Raw genomic sequence first — 22,563 nt, 5'->3', positions numbered from 1 at the left:
TAAAATTTGTGAGATCACGATTCCCCTAAATTGACCCTAGAACAGTTGGAAAACCCAAGCATATAGTGCTAAACCATCATTCAAAGAATAGGGTGTCAACATTTTCAGATAAATTCTTACAAATTGTGCAGAAATCAATAACTGTAACATTCTTTCAACTATTTCATAACAATGCAGTTAGAATGAAGCTTATCCAAATTTGAGTTGAATAGACTTTAATTAATGTTCTCCAGTTCCTCTGTAAGTAAAGGCTAGCTGATAAGACATATCTATTCTATTAGATTAAGAGTTTGATGACCTTTAAAAGAGGTAGATACTTTCCAGTTTTTTCCCAACTTGATTTAGATGCAGTTCTTTGCAAAAATCTTAAAATGTTGCTGTATAATTAAGGGTGAGTAAATAATGTATAAGAAGAAAGGAAAACAAAAACCTAGAGGAATTTAGTATACTGATTGCATAGAAAATGTTTTTAATTTCTGACTTTATTGAAAGAACTGAAACCAAAAGACTTTGATACTGTCTTATGGGTATGGCTTATGCAAAACCACTAATGCAGAATTCCACTCAGTGACTCTTCTGTTCAAGACAAAGCCACATGTCAGAAGATTAGAGAATGTACATTTATAAAATTTCCCTTAAAATAAAGTACTTAAATTATGTGTGTGTATTTATTTTTTTCTATTCTGTGTGGTCCATTTTTCTCTTAAGCTGTAATTGGCCCTTATACTGTTGCATATTAGAGCCTCTCTATCAGACATGGAGCTTATATACAAAGCAAGCTTTGTTCTAAGAGTTTCACCTTAAACTCCTAGGTTAAACTTCATAACAACCTAATGTCTTCTCTTTATACTTAAGAAAAACCAAATCTTACAGAGGTGAAGAATTTATGCAGGGTCATCCAACTAGCCAGTGGCAAAGTGGAGATGTGAGTCAAGTATTACTTTGTACTATTTAGGGAATAAAACTTCTTACAGTGAGTATGACAAAGACAGTGTAAAAATTTTGTATATTATGACATAATTTCTAAGGGAAATAGTACAATATTTAGCTTGGGATAAGAGTCCAAGAATACAAGGAGGTTTTAGGAAATCAGTTATTATATATAATCATTTCAGTAGAAGTGCTGAACAGGCATTTGCTAGGAATGTAAACTTTCTTTCTTTCTTTTTTTTTTATTGTGGAGCTTGAACTCAGGCCTTGGGTGCTGTCCCTGAGCTTTTTCACAGAGCCACTTGCGGTTTTTTGCTGGTTATTTGGAGATAAGAGTCTCATTGACTTTCCTGCCCTACTGTCTTCAAATCATGATCCTCAGATCTTAGCCTCTTGAGTAGCTAGGATTTACAGGAGTGAGCCTTTGTCTCCCAGTGGAATGTAAACTCTTAATGTTGAAAGTATAAAGTGAACCTCTTCAGTGTGATAAAAGTTTGCATTACAAGTAGGCAGCCAGAATAGTATTTAATTGTGAAATGTTAGAATATAAAGAGAACCAAGGAAAGGTTGTTTTCTAGTATTGTGCCTAAGGTTGTAAGTATTGACTGTTTACTTGGTAGAGTCAGGAAGGTGAATCAATAAAAGGTACTTAGAGTAGGAAGGCGAAGACAGGACTAGCATATTTCAATGTAGTAACATTGAATATATATGTACATAGAACATGCCAGAGAATGACTTAAAACACTCCAAAATAAAAGGTTTGGTGAAATAACAGGAGATATGTTAGAATACATCTATACTAAGAGCAACAACTTTTTTGGTACAGTCCTGGGGCTTGAACTTAGGGTCTGATTGCTATCCCTGAGCTTCATTGCTCAAGGATAGCATTCTACCACTGGAGCCATAGCTCCACTTACAGCTTTTTTGGTGCTTAATTGGAGATCAGAGTCTCCTGGAGTTTCCTGCCCAGGCTGACTTTGAACTGAGATACTCAGAGCTCAGTAGTCTCCTGAGTAGTTAGGATTATAGGTGAGAGCCACTAATGCAGTGGAGAGAAAGGTGCCTTTAATAAAGCCACTGCTGATTTTATTCCAGAAATATAAAAACTGTAATAGCACAGTTAAAATTTTAGAGTGATTTGAAAAAGAGTTGAAAGCCAGATGTTTTTGGCTAGGAGGCCACTGATTTTTTTTTTTTTTTTTGGTCTTTGTCAGTAGTAGGACTTGAACTTGGGGCCTGGGAAGTTGACCCTGACTTCTTTTGTTCAAGGCTACTGTTCTACCTCTTTGAGACACAGGACCACTTCCAATTGTCTGGTGGTTAATTGGAGATAAGAGTCTCATAGACTTTCCTGCCCAGGCTAGCTTTTCACCATGATCTTTAGATCTCAGCCTCCTCAGTAGCTAGGATTCTCACAAGTGTGAGCCATTAGCACCTGGCTAATTTTTTTTTAAGCTAGTGGTTTATCCCATACTAGCACACTCTCACAATTTCCAAAGATGTATTTGAAACTGGGGAATTGATTTTATGTTTGTTTGGGACATTCAGCATGAAAATATCTGGGGAAGGGAATGGGTGTTAAGAGCAGAAGAAAAATTTGTCTTGAGCCAGTCTCTCATGCCAATAATCCTAGCTACTCAGGAGGCTGAGCTCTGAGGATCTCTGTTTGAAGCCAGCCTGAGCAGGAAAAGTCCATGAAACTCTTATTTACCTCCAGTTAACCACCAGAAAACTAGAAATGGCACTGTGGCTCAAAGTGATAGAGTGTTAGTAGCTTTGATCGAAAAAGCTCAGGGACAGTGCCCAGGCCCTGAGTTCATACCCCAAAACTGGAGGAAAAAAAATAGTCCTGATTATAGTAACTAAATCCACTTTGGCACAGTATGTAGATGAATCAATAGAATTTCAAGAGAAAACTAGGAATAAATAAGTTATGACTCATAAGAGTATAACATTGAACATTGGTAAATCAAGTGGAAGGATGCACAGTATTGATCATTGATTTTGTACTACTTTCTAGGCACTGAGGATAACAGTGGAGATCAAGGCAGAGTGATCAAAAAATCCATTTTTTTTTTTGGGGGGGCCCAGTCGTAGGGCCTGAACTCTGGGCCTGGGTGCTGTCCCTCAGCTCTTCAGCTAGTGCTCTACCACTTGAGCCACAGTGCCACTTCCGGCTTTTTTCTTTTTGCTTATGTGGTGCTGAGGAATTGAACCCAGGGCCTCAGGCATGCAAGGCAAGCGTTCTACCACTGAGCCATCTTCCCAGCCCCCAAAAATCCATTATTTTTATTTCTGATTTCTGTTTGGGAAAGGGTACAGACAAAACACATAATGAATTATCAGGTTTTGAGAGTTGAGGAGTAGTATGTGTAAGGTCAGGGAAGGTGTCCCCCAAAACACTTGAGTAGATATGAATGAAGTTAAAAACAGCATAGTAAAGACCCTGTATTCTGTGGATATGTTTAAGTCCATCCACTTAGTAGTATACTGTATAGTTTACAGAAAGAACATGATGGGTTGGGAGATTCTGAATTGGTCAAGCTGTATTAATTTAGCTCTAATCCATTTAAGTTAAAAAAAAAAAAAGAGGAATGGGTTGTAGATTCCTACAGAGTTCAAATGCCAGCTCAACTACTTTAAACTCTGGTGACTTAGGATAAGTTCTATAATACTTCAAATTCATTTCTTCACAATTAAAACAGGACTAAATATGATACTCCTTGCCTTGTATGTACTCAGAAAGGACGATGGAGATTTGAGAATAGACTAGGCAAAATTAGTAAGATCTCATTACATTTTGTAAGCCAGTATGGTGGTACATGTGTAAATTTTACTACTCAAGAGGCATAGGGATGCAGATCAAAGCCAGTCTGGAAGAAAAACGTTTGAGTCCTGTCTGAAAACTTAAAAAGGCAAAAACATAGGGTGGGATGGGGGTGGTACATGGCTCAACTGGTAGAGCACTTGCCTAGCAAGTGCGATCCCCTGAGTTCAAAACACAGTAGTGCCAAAACAAAACATGGCTAGGGTTGTAAAATTTAAATAATATGTGAAGTAAAAGTTTCCTAGACAATACTTCTTGTGTATTGATCTTATTTTTAGTAATGATAAATTTGTTCCACTCATCTAAAGGATCAGCATTATATGAATATATGTAAAACTGACAATGTAAGTACTAATCAGAATCTTAGAGAATTTCACACAGCAGTGATTGTGCTATTTTATTTGTAATTTGCTTTTATCACAGGCAGATTATCAAAAGCTTTGTTATAGAAATAGTATGGGTTAAAAATGATGGGAAGAGTATAGAAAACAGGGACAAAATGGGATGAATGAGAGCACAAATGTTTTCTGTGAGCCATGGAATATACGTTACACAGAAGTCACACTTTTAATTCAGTCTTGTAGCAGCTAAAGAGCCTTTATATCCTACAGAATACATGCTTATGAAGTAACAAAGCTTAATTATGGACGAAAATAAAAGTAGATTAGAATTGAAAGTTATCTCTGACACCCCTCTCTCCTTCCCCACACACATACAAAGCCTCAGGCCTAGTAAAGGTCTTTAACTCTTAAAGGATTGACTTTAGTTGGTGGAGAATATAGGAAAAGAAACTTCTTATATTAAAAAAGATTCCTGTATTCTCAAGCTAGTAGATTAAAGTGTTAAAGCATTCTGTAGACTAGTATACTCAATCTTTGTAATGTAAGTTTTCTGTAGACTAGTGTGCTTAATCTTTTTAATTTTAGCATTCCTTACATAGTTGAAAATTATTGAAGAGCTCAAGTTTGTTCCCCCTTGCACATTGTGCGGGTCTTGAGGCTTTGAATTAAGGGCCTGGGTGCTATCCCTGAGCTTTATTGCTATGGCTTGTACTCTACTCCTTGATCCCACAGTGCCACTTCTGTTTTTTTAGTGCATAATTAGAGATAAGAGTCTCACAGACTTTCCTACCTGGTCAGGCTTCAGAGATCCTCAGATCTCAATCTCCTGAATGGCTACATTTACAGGTGTGAGGCACTGGCTCCCATCTTCAGGTGCTTTTTAGGTTGACTGTCATTTGATAATCACCCTATAAGAAATTAAAAATACCTGAATTTACATAAACACATGATAACATAATATTTTAATTTAAAAACAATATCCCCCCCCACCCCCCTCCACCAAATTGATGATTTGAATGCATGCATGTTTACAAATCTGATGTCTGGTTTAATAGAAGTTGCACTTGGATCCTATCTGTGAGGTGTTTCTCAGTATTTTTAGATAATTTTATGTATTTTGAAACTACACAAAAAGCAGGTAAGCAATAGTCTTTTACAGGTTATAATATGTAATCCAAACTTACCTGAAGAAATGTTTTCTACTACACCATATTGAAGCCCATTGGTTTCTCTTGTACTACATGAACACATGAACATGTGTGTGTGTGAGCGCGCGCGCCTGGGCACTGTCTCTGAGCATTTTTTACTCAAGGCTAGAGCTCTGCCACTTGAGCTGTAGCTCCACTTGGTCTTTTCAGTAGTAGAGATAAGAGTCTCTCTCTTTTTTTTTTTTTTTGGGTGTGGTCGTGGGATCTGAACTCTGGGCCTGGGCACTGTCCCTCGGCTCTTCAGCTTAAGGCTAGCGCTCTACCACTTGAGCCACAGCGCCACTTCTGGCTTTTTTCTTTTTTGCTTATGTGGTGCTGAGGAATCGAACCCAGGGGCTCAGCCATGCAAGGCAAGCGTTCTACCACTGAGCCACCTTCCCAGCCCCGAGATAAGAGTCTTATGCACTTTTATGCCCGGGTTGAATTTGAACTGAGGTCTTCGGGTCTCAGCCTCCTGAGTTGATAGGATTACAGGTTTAAGCCATCCTGGAAGGCTGAATCTTCTAATTGTGATGACTTTGTAACATGCATTTTTTTTTTTTTTTTTGGTGGAGGGAATATTTAAATAGCCACTGAATTGAGCAGATCTTCCAAATACAACATTGTATATTTGTTATCATCTCTAAACTTGTGAGAAGTATTATCATCATATCAAGCTCATTATGTTTTTCAGCATTATAATTTTCCTTTGGAAGTAGAATTTTCTAATTTATAATACTGTCAGGTTCCTTGAAATGAAAAGCTGTCTTGGTTCATATATGAGAAAGGACTTGATAGATAAGTAAAACTGTAACAATCAGTAGTTTGTTTCATTAGGTAAAAGTGGTGGTTCATATAAAAGGTAACCACTTCAGTCTGCAGTTCAAATAACTACACCAGATCTTCTCCTCCTGGTAGTAAATGCTTTTTTCTTTTTTTATACTTCCTTTTTACTTCCTTTTTTCTCCCACCTTTTTTTGGGGGGGGGGGTAGTACTGGGGTTGATCTTAAGAGCTTCATTCCTGCTCAGTTTGAGTGGCTTGCTTGTTCACAGCTAACACTCTATACCACTGGAGCTCTACCATAAGCCTGAATTTTTTGGGGCTGTTAACTAGATACGGAGTCTCACAGGCTACCTTCAAACTGAGATCTGTTTGGTCTTACCTTCCTAAATAGCTATCAGCATCTGGCTCTGAATTTGAGATTGCTTCATAAAGATTATTAGAATAATACATTTTCAGCAGGTACTTTTTTTTTTTTCTTCTTAAATGCCAGATTTGGGGCTTGAACCTAAGTAAGGGTCTGAATGTTATCCCTGAGTTTTTTTTTTACACCATGTTCATGCTTTACCTCTTGAGCCACAGATCCCTTTTGCCTATTTTTTTGGGGGGGGGGGGTGGGAATGGTGGTTAATCAGAGATAAGAAGTCTCACAAACTCTGCTGTGTAGGCTGGTTTTGAACCTTGATCCTCAGATCTCAGACTTCTGAGTAGCTAGGATTACAGATGTTAACCACCAGTACCAGGTGTCTGCTATTTAGTTATTTATTGCTATTATTGTTTTAATCTTGTTTTTGTTTTTTGGTGGCACTAGGGTTTGAACTCATGTCCTAGAATTTGGTAGGCAAGTGCTCTCCTTTTTTTTAGCCATGCCTCCAGCCCTCTTTCTATTCATGGGAAAAGTGAGGGTAAAAAAATTTAATTTCTTGGCATGATGTTTTTTGTGTGTGTGTTGGTTTTAAGATATAAGCCAGATGCTTCAAATGTCACAATATTTTAAGATTTTTACTTAGGAAAACTTTTAAAAACTGGAATGCTTGAATTGTTAGACATATGCTCTAAATGGATGGCCAAAATATTTTAGACCTCTTAGACTTATATCAAGGCTTCAACATTTGTATATTTAAAAATACGTTTAAAGGTCTGGGAAGTTGGCTCAGTGTTAGAGTGCTTGCCTTGCATGCATGAGGTCCTGGGTTCGATTCCTCCAGCACCACATAAGCAGAAAAAGCTGGAGGTGGGTCTGTGGTGCTCAAGTGCTAGCCTTGAGCTGAAGAGCCTGAGGGACAGTGCCCAGGTCCAGAGTTTAGGCCCTCACGATTGACAAAATAAATAAATAAAATTTTAAAATGAGTTGCTGTTTTGTATAATAGTCATATGTATTATTTCTATGTAGTGTTTAGTGATACTGTTCTTTTTTGTGTATTATTTAGCCGTATATGTGGGAGTCCATGTCCTGCAGTGTGGCCTGATGTGATCAAACTACCGTATTTCAACACCATGAAACCAAAGAAGCAGTATCGTCGAAAGTTAAGAGAAGAATTTGTTTTGTAAGAAGGGGATGATGCTTAAACATCTATATTGCATTGATTTTTTTAAAAAAAGTTATTATGAATTCATGGAATCAGGGATTGTGTGTTTACCTTGAAGAACTTTTTTCTATTTTTTTGCTGATCCATGGGGCTTGAACTCTAGGCCTGGGCACTGTCCCTGAGCTGCTTTTGCTCAAAGCAGGCACTCTACCACTTAAGCCACAATGCTACTTCCAGCTTTTTTTGAGTAATTTGTCCCTGAGTCTTTTTGCTCAAGACTAGTGCTCTGCCATTTTGAGCCACAGTGTTACTTCTGATTTCCTGGTGGTTATTTGGAAGTAAGAGTCTCATAGCTATTTCTGCCCGGGCTGGCCTCGAACTGTGATCCTCAGATCTCAGCCTCCTGAATAGCTAAGATAAAGGTATGAGCTACCAGTGCCCAACTTGAAGAAGAACTTTTAAATATTACTGTTTTTAAATTTATTGAGACAGCTTTCAAAGTATATGTTTAGGGCTTAATTTTGTTTAGGACATTATACTTTTCAGTTTTTAATTGATAACCAATTGTCTATACAGTAAATATGTGCTGTCATGCCAAATAGCTAAAAACTATGTAAACATAATGAAATATTTCATCAAAGGAAAATTTGATATTTGAGTAAACACAGAAAACATATAAAATGTTAGTATTTAAAATTTAATTTTTTTGCTGGGTGCTAATGCCTCATGCAGGTAATCTTATCTACTTAGGAGACTGAGATCTGGGGATCCCAATTTAAAACCAGCTCAGGCAGGAAAGTGTGTGAGATTCTTATCTTTAATACACCATCAAAAAACCAGAAGTGGAGATTTGGCTCAAGTGGATAGAGTGCCAGCCTTGAGCAGAAAGACCAGTTGAGAGCTCAAGACCTTGAGTTCAAGTCTCCCCTCCCCACCAAAAAAAAAGTAATAAAAAAAATTAATTAAAAGTAAGAGGCATGGTGGCACATGACTCTTTAAGTCTAGCACTTGGGAAGCAGAGGCAGGAGAATTGTAGATTAGAATACAGCTTGAGCTGTATAGTATAACCCTGTCTCAAATAGCAAAGAAATTTACTTTAAAATCAAGTCCAAAGAATCATCCAACTTGTGTTTGAAGAATACATGTGACTTTTATAATCCTCTCATGCTAGTATTCCTGCAGCTGCACTAGACTTATTTGATTACATGCTCGCCTTGGATCCTAGTAAGCGTTGCACCGCTGAGCAGGCTCTTCAGTGTGAGTTCCTACGAGATGTGGAACCTTCAAAAATGCCTCCGCCCGAGTAAGTGATCTTTCATTTGATTTGATTCTACAGAGGTAGAATCTGGAGAGTTAATAAAATCTATGTATGGTTATCTGAAAATATTCTATGCCTTGTTTAATTAAATGAACCCAAAAGGTATAGGTAAAATAGAAATCCACAGATATGTTACACTCAGAATGCAGATGTGTGCTTAATGTTCAGCTAACACAGGACTAGCTAAGGGAGGATTAATTGGCCTCAAGATTTTAATCTATTTCAATCCTTAAGAATCTACTGCTGATTTTTCTATCAGTCACTGTTTTACTGAAATTTTGAGTGCTAAGCTAAACATTTTTTTATGAAAAAGAATTCCTCCAAGGTAGGTATTACTATCATCGCCATTTCACAGAGGAAGAAGCAGGCTCAAGGAGGTTAAAAAACTTGCCCAAGAATACAAATATAGTAAAGAGTAGACCAGCCCTCAAACTAGTCAGTTTAATGTAAAAATGAAATTTTGGAAATATTTTCTGACATTTCACATAAAATAAAATCCATATCAAAAATAACTTTAGTGTCAGACGTGTATGTGGAATTATTCCATTAGTTCGATAATTTCTGCAGACTTATTTTGAAATTTGAGAAATTCAGTTTACATATTGTCTTTAGTTGTCATTTCTCTTCTGTCTTTAACCACTTTTTAGGGACTGCTTTTATAATGTTGACTCTTCTCTTTCCTTTTTCTTTCTTGTTGTTGGGGATGGAGCTGAGGTGAAGGTCATGCACAAGCTAAGCAAGTCCTCCACTACTAAGTTAAATCCCAGCCCTGGCATTTACATTTTAAGATTTTAAGATAACTATTTTGTAGATAGGTGAAAACTATGATCAGAATTAGGTTAGCAGTTTTCAGTGCAACAGTGTTGCCTGCATAATGACATTTGCTCCTCATTCCATCACAGAATACACTATCATGTCCCATGTGGTAAAACAATGAGCATATTTAGTTGTCTAAACTTTTCAAACTAGGGTTTAAGTAGTTGGAAAGTAGATTTTCGGTGAACTTTAAATGGTGATATTTTAAAGTAGAGCAGTTCTATAAGTCAAGTTGAACATACATTATACCTTTTCAGTGTCCAACTGAAGTCATTTAGAAAATGTAAAACAGGGGCTGGGAAGTTGGCTTAGTGGTAGAGCACTTGCCTCGCATGCTTGAGGCCCTGGGTTTGATTCCTCAGCACCACGTTCGCAGAAAAAAGCTGTAAGTGGTGCTAAGTGGTAGGGCCTTAGCCTTGAGCTGAAGAGCTGAGGAACAGTGCCTAGGCCCAGAGTTCAAACCCTATAACCAGAAAAAAAAAGAAAAAAGAAAAAAAATGTAAACACTTAATTTTTCTTCCCCTTGAACTTACATTATTCCTACAGGTTTTCTAATTCTAATGTAGAATATAGTTACGTTAAAGTAAATGTATTTATTTTTAATTTTTTGTTTGTCAGTTGTGGGACTTGAACTCAGGGCCTGGATACTTTCCTTGAACTATTTTGCTAGTGCTCTAAGGCTAGTACTCTACCACAATGCCACTTGTGGTTTCCTGGTGGTTAATTGGAGATAAGAGTCTCATAGACTTTCTTGCCCTGGCCAACTTTGAAATGGGGATTCTTACATCTCAGGTTCCTGAGTAGCTAGGATTATAGGTGTGAGCCTCCAACCCCTGACTCAAATAAATGTACTTATATGAATGGAAATATGACTTAAATACCTTTTTTTTCTGCTGATAATGTACCATATTTTTACTATATTAGTAGTGAATATTTGTTTTTAAAAATTAGTAAATTCATTTGGAAATGTAATTTAAGGAAGGTGATAGGCCCAAGGTATTTTTCCCCTAGTAGTTTGCATAGTAATGTGTACCCTTTTTTTGGTCGGTCGTGGGGCCTGAACACTGGGCCTGGGCACTGTCCCTCAACTCTTCAGCTCAAGGTGAGCTCTCTACCACTTGAGCCACAGCGCCACTTCCATTTTTGGTGGTTTATTGGAGATAAGAGTCTCATGGACTTTTCCTGCCTGGGCTGGCTTTGAACTGCAATCCTCAGATCTCAGTCTCCTAAGTAGGATTATAGGCATGAGCCATCAGCTGCCAGCTAGAATGTGTACCCTTTTAAGTTAGCATTTGAAAATGATAGAATTGCATCAGTTCACTGTGTTTGAACTGAAGTTTGTACTGAAAGCCTTGGTGTTTTTTTATTTATTTTTGATTTTTGATTAGTTGCCCGTTGTACACACCTATACATGCCTGTAGCTACTCAGGAGGCTGAGATCATGTAGGATCAAGTTTTGAAGCCAGTCCAGACAGAAAAGTCTTCTTTCAAAATTAACCAGCAAAAAGCAGTGCTGGATATGTGGCTCAAGTGGTAGAGTTCCACCCTAGCAAGAACAAAGCTCCAGTGTTTCCTATGTTCCTCAAGTCTTTTGTTTTCCTTTTAGTGGTACTGGGATTTGACTCATGGCTTTGTGTTTGCTAGGCAGGCACTCTACTGTATGATCCCTCAAGTCTTTTATCAAAACTTATTTTAATGTCAGTTTTTAGTTTACACATGCCTGTAATGACAGTGTTCAGGAGACTGGAGGTCTTGGGAGAATTCAAGGCCAGTGTTGGCTGCATGAGACATGGTCTCAAAGGAACAAATCTTAAAATTCTCTATTAATACTCATGATACTCTTAAAAGTGAAAACCATGAAGCCTCCCCCTATACCCACCAGTGGTGTTAGCAGTACAGTACTTGTTTTTTTTTGTCTGTTATGGGGCTTGAATGCAGGGCCTGGGCACTGTCCCTGAGCTATTTTGCTCAAGGCTAGCATTCTGCCACTTTGAGCCACAACTCTATTTCCAGTTTTTGAGGGGTTAATTGAAGATAAAAGTCTCATGGGGACTTTTCTGCCTGGGCTGGCTTTGAACCTCAGATCTCACCCTTCTTCAGCAGCTAGGACTATAGGTGTTAACCACTGGCACCTGGCTTTAACAGTACTTGCTAAATAACTTCTGAAACTTATAATTTTTTAGAAGCTTTATTGCCCAATAAATCATCTAAATAAGTTAATTTTTATCATTAACATATATAGTTACATCTTTCTATTTAAAATAAATGTGCTGCTAGCCTGGGTAGCACACACTTGTAATCATAACTACTTGCGACGCAGACAATCAGGAGGATCAAAGTTCTAGGCCAGCCTGAGAAATAAGTTAGACCCATTTCCCCCATCTGAAAAGGCAAGCTGAGTATATGAGTATAGTCTCTAATCCCAACTATACAATAAGTGGAGTTTAGAGAGATTATAGTCTTAAGAGTGCCCCAAGTAAGACCTTACCTGAAAAATAAAGCAAAAAAAAAAAAAAAGTGAGCTGAGATCATGAGGACATGAATTTAAGCCGCATAACCATAAATACTTATGTATATACATAATAAACATTTCAGGAACATTCTGTAAGTAATCTATTATGGGATTATAACATTGATTCAATACTTAAAAGTTGCATAAACATATAACATCTTACATTTTGTAATGTAAGAGTAGCTTAAAATATAAATTAAAGGTAAGAATTTTGAAGAAAGGTGTGATATTCTTTTGGAAATCAGGTATATCAAACTCAGTCAATGTTTTTAGCAATAATCAAATGGGAGTAAAATAGTAAATAAATTAGAAATAACTCTGTTGATCCTTTTCAATTCCCTGTCAAAATTTGCTGATGTATTTCAGGGAAAAAATACAACTAATTAAACTGGCAGCTACCCTACAGTATTGACTGACAGCAACATAAAAAGCCATAAGTAGTTTATATGGTGAAATATGACTTTCATAATACAAATTGATGAAAGTAGCTTGAAGTCATCTGAATGATAATGCATGATCTCAAACATGAGTATGTCCAGGTATGTAAGAGGCACTGTCCATGCTTACAGATGTTAAATCTGTTCGCTCAACCCCCACGAGGTATAAACTATTGTTAGTCTCACTTTTGAGCATAAAGACACTGAGGTGTAGAGGTCATGACTTACCTAACGAGACAGCAGATAATGGCTGAGCCAGCACTTGAGCCTTCAAGGAAGCTCAAGAGTTGGGTCACTTTGAGGAAACCTGGAGTGTCTTCTGAGCATCAGCATCACTCATCTACACTGTTCTATATACCTGGAGGGTTATGTTTACCTTTTGTAAAGATAAGTACTAAGGTATTTCATAATGAGTCACTTACCTTTAAATTGTGGGAGGAAATAGCCCTTTTTATTGATTTCTTTGCTCTTTTCTCATGAGGCCAAAATCACTTCATTTACGTCATTTGGCAGTGCTACAGTCTTAATTTAATTCAGAGTATCCTGAGACAAAGGCCTACACTATTTAATACACATACCCAGAAAGGAAAGTCTTTGGAGGGTTTGTGATACCTTAAAATTTCCCAGTATCAATATTTCAAATTGTCCCTTTGTTTGTTACTCCAGGAGGTTTTTACACGCTGAGGCAATGCACCATAGTAAGATGGCTGAGAGGTATGCCTTTGTTTTGTTTTCAGACCTCAGGTGCATAGACTTGGTTTAATCATAATCCTTGTGTCACTCATCTTTGGTCCATGCATGGCTCTTTTTTTTAATTTATTTTAGTTACTTTAAATAATGTTATTAAGCAGCCATGAACCTACCAAACAGAAGCTAGCACCTTGAAAATAACCTACTTTAATCATACCATAACCTCTTCCACCCATGTATACCCTTGCCTTCTTCTGAGGTAACCATCATTCCTGTTTTTTCCCTTGTATATACCTTTTTGTTGTTGTCTGTATGTACTCATAAAAAGATAAAATTTTTCCATTGCTTTTAATTTTATAGAAGGGTATCATGCTGTTTTTAATCTTTTGGAAATGACCGTTTTTACTAATACTTTTACTATATTGCTAAGATTCAATCATACTGCCGCATATGCTTTCATAACATGAGATGAAGTAGTTGTGCAAGAGGAGGTATGAAAGAAGAACTTTCTTGAATGTGCAGGCCCTTTTCAGAGCTCAACCTTAGAAAAGAGGAGATGTTGATAAGGCAGTTCCCTTAAAACAACCTCAGGGATTCCCTTGGAAAGTCTTCTCGTACCCCTTGAGGTAAAGAGGCACGTTGAGGACTGAAGGCACACATGAGTAGATAGAGTTGCTTAAAGAAATCTGTACATATTCTGGGCAAGTTTATTAACCTTTCCAAGCCTCAGTTTTCTCATCTATAAAATAGATACAATTAACAGTAAGTTTCCTCAGAATTTTTTTTTAGTATGGTAAAAAAACATTTATAATCAAATATTTATAGAAGTGTTTTTCTTTAAGCAAAGGTTCTATGAAATTGCATGAAGGTACACTTGTTTTGGAATTGTGGAAACTTTGGTAGTCCCAGCTGTTGAGACCCTCATAATGAGTAATGGAGTTTTCTATGCCTGGAATGCATTTATAGAATTACTGTACTAATTTGGTTATAGAAGCAAGAAAGGGGTTACTACAAAAAGTATACAGCTTCCATCGGAAAGTTTTTCACAAATGTTTATGTTCTTGCCTTAGTTCTTTTTTTTTTTTTTTTTTTTTTAATCCTGTATCTGGTTTCTGTATCTGGCAAATGGCATGTTCTGCCTCTTCCTTTCTGTCCTGTTCATTGTATTATGTACTGTGATAAAAATTGCCTTGAAAAGGTTGCGCCATGTATAATGGTAGCCAATTTTCTGAATATATGTTCTCAATTCATAATTTTGATATGTGACTTTTTATTGATTTCTCAGAAGCCAAAAGAAGTAGTCCATCTATAAAGTGTAAAGGTAAAACCATGAAGGAGATGGAGCATCTGGGATAATTTTAATTGGTGTTTAACAAATCTCTGTAGGAAGTCTAGATTTTGGGAGAATGGCTTTGGTGTGACATAATAGCTTTTTTGTTAAGAACTGCTTTGTTATATATCTAATAGTAAATAACAATGTACATCCCACAATTTTATGTCCTTGTATTTTTTTCAGTCTTCCTTTATGGCAAGATTGTCATGAGTTATGGAGTAAAAAGCGAAGAAGGCAGAAGCAGATGGGCATGACTGATGATGTTTCCACAATTAAAGCCCCTAGGAAGGAATTATCTCTGGGCTTGGATGACAGCAGAACTAACACACCCCAGGGTGTGCTGCCACCTACACAATTGAAATCTCAGGGCAACTCAAGTGTAGCACCTGGTCAGTAATGTGTCCATGGCTTGGTTCTCTTCGCTCCCTACTTAATGTTGATGGTGTTACTCTGCTTATGGCTGGAAGATAAAAGGGAAAAGGGAAGGTCTAGTGACTGAATTTGAGGTCGTCCAGAAGCTTCACTGCTCCTGGCATAGCAGTGTGAAGCACTCTCAGGGAAGATCATTTCTAAGGCAGAACGAAACTAATTATGATTGGTGATTGGTCAGATTTCTTTTTTTCCTTTGTCTCTAGTGCAGAAGTCAATGTATCTGGTTTTTTGGCACTGTCCCTGAGTCTTTTTGCTCAAGACTAGTGCTGTACCACTTTGAGCCACAGTGTCACTTCTGATTTCCTGGTGGTTATTTGGAAATAAGAGTCTCATGGACTTTTTCCAAACCATGATTCTCAGATCTCAGTCTCTTCAGTAGCTAGGACTGCAGGCATGAACCATTTAGCACCTGGCAAGTCAGTGTATCTTTAACTACCTCTCAACGCACACACTCATGTCTGTAAATGCTTGAGTAGGAAGAAGAATATATGAAAGACAGCCAAGAATCATCTTGGTGCTATTTAATAACATTTATAATGCCCATGGGTTGCTTAGTTATAGGTATTTCTCCTGATATATCATGGGTCTTCAAACATTTGTATCAGATACTATGCTAAAAAGAAAACATGATAATAAAGTATACTTTTATGAAGTTATCTGAAATCAAGAAAACTTAGGTTTCTTTCTGTGACTCAAACTTCATGAGAAGTACTCTTAAAATCATCTCAGTTAACTAGCACTTTTAAAAAATCCATTTTGCCAAATAATTGAGGAACATCCATCTTCAAATTGAGTCTTGTATCATGACAGATAACGATAAAAATGAGTTGTAAGTATCTTTCTGTGTGAAGGTAGTAGTTTATTACATATGGAAAAATAGATTAGCACTTACTGAGAGTTATGTCTTGATTCATTAGTTTTGACTCAAACAGATGTATGAATCAGATTGAGCATTTGATGGATTGAGCATAAACACAGAGTGATTAGCTGAGACAAGATGAAGAAGATTATCATTAATACTTGTTCCTGTAATCTACAAGCTTATCCTTGACCTTGGTTAGACTATGTACTAAAGTTCCTCAGATTTTAAAACTCAAAAGCAGTGGTTATTTTGGTTGTTCAGAGAGTGAATTTTCCTTTTACATGAAAATACTTTAGAGAACACATTTGTTTTTACAGTGAAGGCTGATCTGTATCATGTTTAATATTATTACCTCACCACATTAAAATTTTGAGAAAGGCAAAAGAGAATAGTAAATTTTCTTCATACCATCTGCTGTTAAAGGAGGATGGGGCAAACCTAGTGGAATATAAAGTGGTAGTTACTCTATTTTAGCTGATAAAAACAAATTGCTGCCAAGTACTGGGCAGCTCATCCCTGTAATCCTGGCTACTCAGGAGGTGGAGATTTGAGGACTGCAGTTCCAAGTCATGCCAGGCTGACAGATCTGAGATACTCTTATCTCCAGTTAACTATCAAAAAGCCAGAATGGGAGATGAATTCAAGCTTCAGCACTGGCACCAAACAACAATTCCAGAAACCGTACTGGCATTCTGTCATTGTTTAGCTCCTATTTCACAACTCCAATAAATGATGGAGATTTTCCCTACCCCCCCAAAACAGCTGTTACTATTAAGAAGTGAGGATTTGTCTTTTGAAATATGGTACTTGCTTCTCTACTCCATTTCCCGTGCGTCCCTCCACCCCCATCATCACAGTGTATCTTGAATAAGAAAACTGCCCATTCTTAAAAGTCATTTTAGTTCAGAATGTTTCCCTCGGCTCACATGGAAACTTTCAGCTAATATAGAAATAATGAGTAAAATGACTTCTTGAGTGTGGCAAGCAGACATTATTCTTTATAAATCCTTGTGAATTATAAGAGGAACTTGGAAAAATATGTTTGCATTAATCTAAAGGTAATATTAAGCAATAATAGAAAAAGTCTGAAAGAATGTGAAAAGATACAACATGAAAAAAATGGTATTACTCATTACTCTTTTCCATTAGTCTTTCATTGGTGGTTATGGGAATTGCTGTTGATACTGTCTTAACACTTGACAATATATAGTGGTATATGCATTTGAGCCTAGCTGTTAGGTGTGAATCTGTGTTAACCATGCCAAAGCTAAAACTGAATATTGGAAAAGAAAAGCAGTTGAATTTGGTTTTTGGGTAAGTGAATTAATGCTGTCATGTATCCGAATAATAAGCATATTTCTGTTAGCAGCCTGATATTTATAAAAAGTAATTTGAATTGAAACATGTTTTATTTTAGTCTGTAAAACCTAATTTCCATTTAATGCAAAGTGAAGATTAGGTTCTCACATAATAAATTTTATTAAGCATAATAAATGGTATAGTGGCTAAATGCACAGTTTCTGCAATCAGTTCTCATGAAATCCCTGCTACTGTGACTTTGGGTGAGTTACTCAGTTCCTTTTATTCCTTACCTTATAAGGTCAGGCCTATAATCCTAGCTACTCAGGAAACTAAGATCTGAGGATTATGGTTCAAAGCCAGCCCTGGCAGGAAAGTCTGTGAGACTTGTCTCCAATTAACCACCAGAAAACTGGAGTGGCACTGTGGCTCAAGTGGTAGAGTGCTGGCCTTGAGTTGAAGAGCTGAAGCACCCAGCACCAGGCCCAGAGTTCAAGCCCCATGGCTGACCAAAAAAACAAAACAAAACAAAAAACCCAGCGAACTGCAATTCTCTTTTTATCTTGACTTATGTTGCAAGTACATTCTGAATGCCATGTTAGTGAAGTAGACTGAGGTGCCCTTCACAGTTTTTCTGAAACGTTCTCCCCCAAATGTACATTTTAATATGGTGCATGGGACCATTTTGGGGATGGGATGAGCTATGAGTTATGGCAGTTCTAATTAATACAAATTTTGTCTTTAGTAATAACAGGCCCTGGACAGCCGTTAAACCACAGTGAATTGGCAATTCTACTTAACCTACTACAGTCTAAAACAAGTATTAATATGGCTGATTTTGTCCAAGTGTTGAACATTAAGGTAAACTCTGAGACTCAGCAGCAGCTAAATAAAATAAACCTTCCTGCTGGAATTTTGGCAACAGGTGATAAACAGACAGATCCATCAACACCACAGCAGGAGTCTTCGAAACCTTTGGGAGGAATTCAGCCTTCTCAGACCGTCCAACCTAAAGTGGAGGCAGATGCTGCCCAGGCGGCTGTGCAGAGTGCATTTGCAGTTCTGTTGACTCAATTAATAAAGGCTCAACAGTCGAAACAGAAAGATGTGCTATTAGAAGAGAGGGAAAATGGAGCGGGACATGAAGTGTCATTACAACTCAGGCCACCTCCAGAACCTAGTACGCCAGCATCAGGTGAGTGTGGGCTCACTAGACTACAAACATGTTGCACTTATGCTGACAATTGTCAGATCAATGGTGATGTTTACTCTAAGGGATGGATTCTATAACAAATTGTCCATAAGTGATACAGTTCCTTCTGAATACTGTAGATTTTTCTAACAAACCTATAGTAAATCTTTTTTTTTTGGGGGGGGGGGGGATGGTGGTGGGTCTGGTGCTTGAACTCAGCACCTGAACAACTTTTTTTTTTGGTTGTGGGTCCTTAACTCTGGCCCTGGGCACTGGCTGTCCTTCAGCTCTTTAGCTCAAGTCACTCTACTACTGAGCTACCTTCTCAGCCCATCCTTGAGTTTTTTAGATCAAGACTAGCACTCTACCACTTGAGCCACAGCTCCATTTCTGGCTTTTTGTTGATTAATTGGAGATAAAGAGTGCCTCAGACTTTCACGATGGGTCTAGCTTTGAACTGTGATCCTCAGATCTCAGCCTCCTGAGTCGCTGGAATTACAGGCCTGAGCCATACTGGTCCTGGTAGTAAATAACTTTTAATTGTAACTACTAAAGGATGCTTGACTAGAGAATAAACTTTATGTATATAGTAACTTTTGTTCCTCAAGCAATAAATAGGAATATATAAAGTACTTTTGAAAAGCTGATTACAGTTCATGTTAATACTTACCCTATACATAGTGACAGGCAACATTAGCACTTCGGAACTTTCTTCCTTTTCATCTAATGGTTTGCCAGAGATGGCATATATTTTGCTTAATCATCTTTAAGACCACACATTGGAAACAGGAACTATTTTGAATGTTTAGTTTCCTGTTGTGCCTTTGACTCCCATTTTGCTTCGTTTCACTTAGGGCAAGATGATCTTATCCAACACCAAGACAGGAGGATATTGGAGTTAACACCAGAACCAGACCGGCCCCGGATTCTGCCTCCTGATCAACGACCTCCTGAGCCACCTGAACCACCACCAGTAACTGAGGAGGATCTGGATTATCGGACAGAAAACCAGCATGTACCTACAACTAGTTCTTCATTAACTGACCCTCATGCCGGAGTGAAAGCAGCCCTTCTACAGCTGCTGACCCAGCACCAACCCCAGGATGACCCCAAGAGAGAAGGCAGTATGGATTACCCTGCAGGGGACACTTACGTGCCTACTTCAGACTATAAAGACAACTTTGGATCATCATCTTTTTCTTCTGCTCCTTATGTGAGCAGTGATGGTCTCGGAAGTAGTTCTGCTCCCCCGCTAGAACGACGCAGCTTCATTGGAAACTCAGATATTCAGACCTTGGATAACTACAGTACTGCTTCATCTCATTCTGGTGGTCCTCCTCCCCCACCTCCTCCTCCTCCCCCACCACCTCCTCCTCCTCAACCTTCTGCCTTTTCTGAGTCATTTCCCAGCTCAGTAGCTGGATATGGAGACATTTACCTCAATGCTGGCCCCATGTTGTTTAGTGGAGACAAAGACCATAGATTTGAATATAACCACGGTCCTATTGCAGTCCTGGCAAACAGCAGTGACCCCTCCACAGGGCCTGAGAGTACTCATCCTCTGCCAGCAAAGATGCACAACTACAACTATGGTGGTAATTTACAGGAAAATCCAGGTGGCCCCAGCCTCATGCATGGACAGACCTGGACTTCTCCTGCCCAAGGACCTGGCTATTCACAAGGATACAGGGGGCATATTAGCACATCAGCTGGCAGAGGTCGAGGCAGAGGGCTACCATACTGAGTATGTTTTTCCTCAGGCACATCATTTTTATCTGGAAAGACTTTTCTAGCTGCAGTTTAAGGCAGCAATCCAAGAGACTTGAATAATATTAATTCAACAACAGCTTTATTTTTATGTGGAAAGGGTCTTGCATACAATAGTGAAAAAAACAAAAAAACCTTGCTTAAATTCATGCTGTTCTTAAAATTAGATCTATTGATTGTACATCTTCACAAATTCTAGTTAAATTTTATTTTGTATTCTTGCAGTTTTAAGTGGATGCTAATCTTAGGGACATAAGCTTTTTATGGCCCTCTTGCAGATCTTCTGAACTATGCACATTTGTGCTTTTTTTTGTAAGTTTGGACCAACTTTTATGTAAAAACAATCCCTCCTCGCTCCCCTCCAGTTTTACAACAATCAGAAAGGGCACTGATTTATTTGGTATTTTTCTTTTTACAAAGCTACCTTTAGTCAAAGGTCACTGTCAAGTCTTTGCACCTGCTTTCAGTGTTATTGTGAAAGGTGTACTTTGTGCTCATTTCAGAAAATAAAACACAACCTTTCTCTTGATGCAAGTTTTATATAAAAAAATGGTCAATGTTATTTTTGTTTTGTTTTGCAGATAACCATAGCCTAGCAAAATGCATTCAGATGAAATAGTGGGTTTTCTATGAAAAATAAGGGTGGGATGGGGAGGGTTAAGTAAGTGCCTTAACAGGTAAGCTTAAGGTCTGAAAAAGTAGTTAACTTTTACACCCATTTGTCTTTTAAAGGGAATCAATGCATTGTATTGAAGAGGCAGGAAATTCTTCAGTTCCTAGGATCTGCCTGATTGTTTGATTAAGCCATTCCCTCTGCCTACCACACTTTGCCCCTTTTGCCCATCCTTTGGTTGTGTTAACTTTGACTACCACCTTCTCTCCATAGGGGAGTGAGAGCCAAGAAGGGAGTAGATAGAAGTCAGTACCTTTTTGTTACTTCTGAGAAGTCCCACAACTTTTGTCATTTCAGTGGTTGAAAGTAAATAGCTGAATGAGTAGTTGACAGTACTGTTTTCTTCCTGGCTCCCATATTGATTGACCTCTTTTTCACTTGGAGGGCAGAAGTTTAGAAGCAAGAATTAGTAACAATTTGCATAAATGTATTAAAGTTAGTGGGAAGAGGGGTGGCAAACAGATTTTAAGTTAAGCAATTACCATTTTAAGAAAAAAATTGTTAACTAGAAACATTGTTGACATTGAATTTATTGAAACAAAGTTGTGAGAGAAAACCTTATCTTCCTTCTCATGTCTATGAAATTCATGACTTCTGCCAGATATAGAACATTAGGTCATTTTAAACATGTTTTTATTCTACTAAAAGTAACAAAGAATATGGAATTACCCTTACTTAAACTGTAATGTTGTCAAGTCTTACAGATGTTTTGTATACACATGTGCACATGTGCATACTCATTCACACAGAGTAATAATTCTGGAAAGGAACCAAAGGAAAATAACCAGAATTTCCATCATCACTAAATGGAAACATAGACTCTGGGAAATTAAAAGTTGTGCCAATTAGCCATTTATTTTAACTGTGCTGGTGACTTTTTGGTTGGAATCTCAAATGGGAATAGCTTATGAGATTGAAAGGTCCAGTTCTAAAGCCAGTTAACTCTGTGCTATGTATCTGACTTGTGAACCACGAGAATATTTTAATGAGGATAATTTACCATTTTACTACTATAAAATGAGTTGATGTCAACTAAGCATTTTATTTTTTGATGGAATTTTTTTGTTGGGAGAGAAAAAATATTTTGCTTTTATTTGAATATTGAGTACTAACAACTTATAATAAAACTACATTACAGGAAGTGAGGAAATATTTGGAAATTAGCAAAATAGCTACAGTATTCAAGTCTCTGAATCCTAATATGGTGAGTCTTAGACCTTTAGACTTTCCTATAAGTGACAGTATCTAAATTATTCTTAATAGTCACACTTGGATAATTCTGCTGACCATAGCAGCTAACCTAGAATTGAAGATATTTATGTGACATGAATAGCCTGTGTTTTAAAAATTAAATATTTTATATAAAATTGAACTGTGTTTGGATAGTTTTTCTAATTAAAAATTGAGTTACATATGTATTGGGAGAATGGCTGGGAAGACAGGGAAATTGTTTGCTTGAAATGGAAAACTTGACTCTGGCTTCTAAGACAACATTGCTTGTGAGACCTAGCAACATCTTACATACCACTTTGAAGAAAAAAATATTACCAGTGAAACCACAATACAATGATAAGATACCATGTAAGATAGTACTAGATTTGAAGGTGATGTTACATGAAAATGTCCTGTAGTCAAT

General features: G+C 37.5%; 1 protein-coding gene across 4 annotated transcripts in view; it reads left to right on the top strand.

Annotated features, from left to right (window-relative positions):
• Positions 1-22,299, top strand: part of Cdk13 (cyclin dependent kinase 13) — a 108,368-nt gene extending 86,069 nt beyond the window's left edge. For 2 of the 4 annotated variants that reach the window (XM_042694972.1, XM_042694971.1), the window contains 5 exons: positions 7,498-7,614; positions 8,768-8,899; positions 14,886-15,091; positions 18,221-18,490; positions 19,342-22,299. In XM_042694972.1, the coding sequence (XP_042550906.1) occupies positions 7,498-7,614; positions 8,768-8,899; positions 14,886-15,091; positions 18,221-18,490; positions 19,342-20,231 (1,615 nt within the window). In that variant the 3' untranslated portion in view covers positions 20,232-22,299. Of the gene's footprint in view, positions 1-7,497; positions 7,615-8,767; positions 8,900-14,885; positions 15,092-18,040; positions 18,491-19,341 lie in introns of all 4 variants that reach the window. The other 2 variants (XM_042694970.1, XM_042694969.1) reach the window with 1 other exon arrangement.
• The last annotated feature ends 264 nt before the right edge of the window (positions 22,300-22,563 follow it).

Source organism: Dipodomys spectabilis, unplaced genomic scaffold (genome assembly GCF_019054845.1).
Source record: "Dipodomys spectabilis isolate Male_0828 unplaced genomic scaffold, ASM1905484v1 ptg000178l, whole genome shotgun sequence".
Taxonomy (NCBI): domain Eukaryota; kingdom Metazoa; phylum Chordata; class Mammalia; order Rodentia; family Heteromyidae; genus Dipodomys; species Dipodomys spectabilis.
This window is presented reverse-complemented; position numbering and strand designations above follow the sequence as displayed.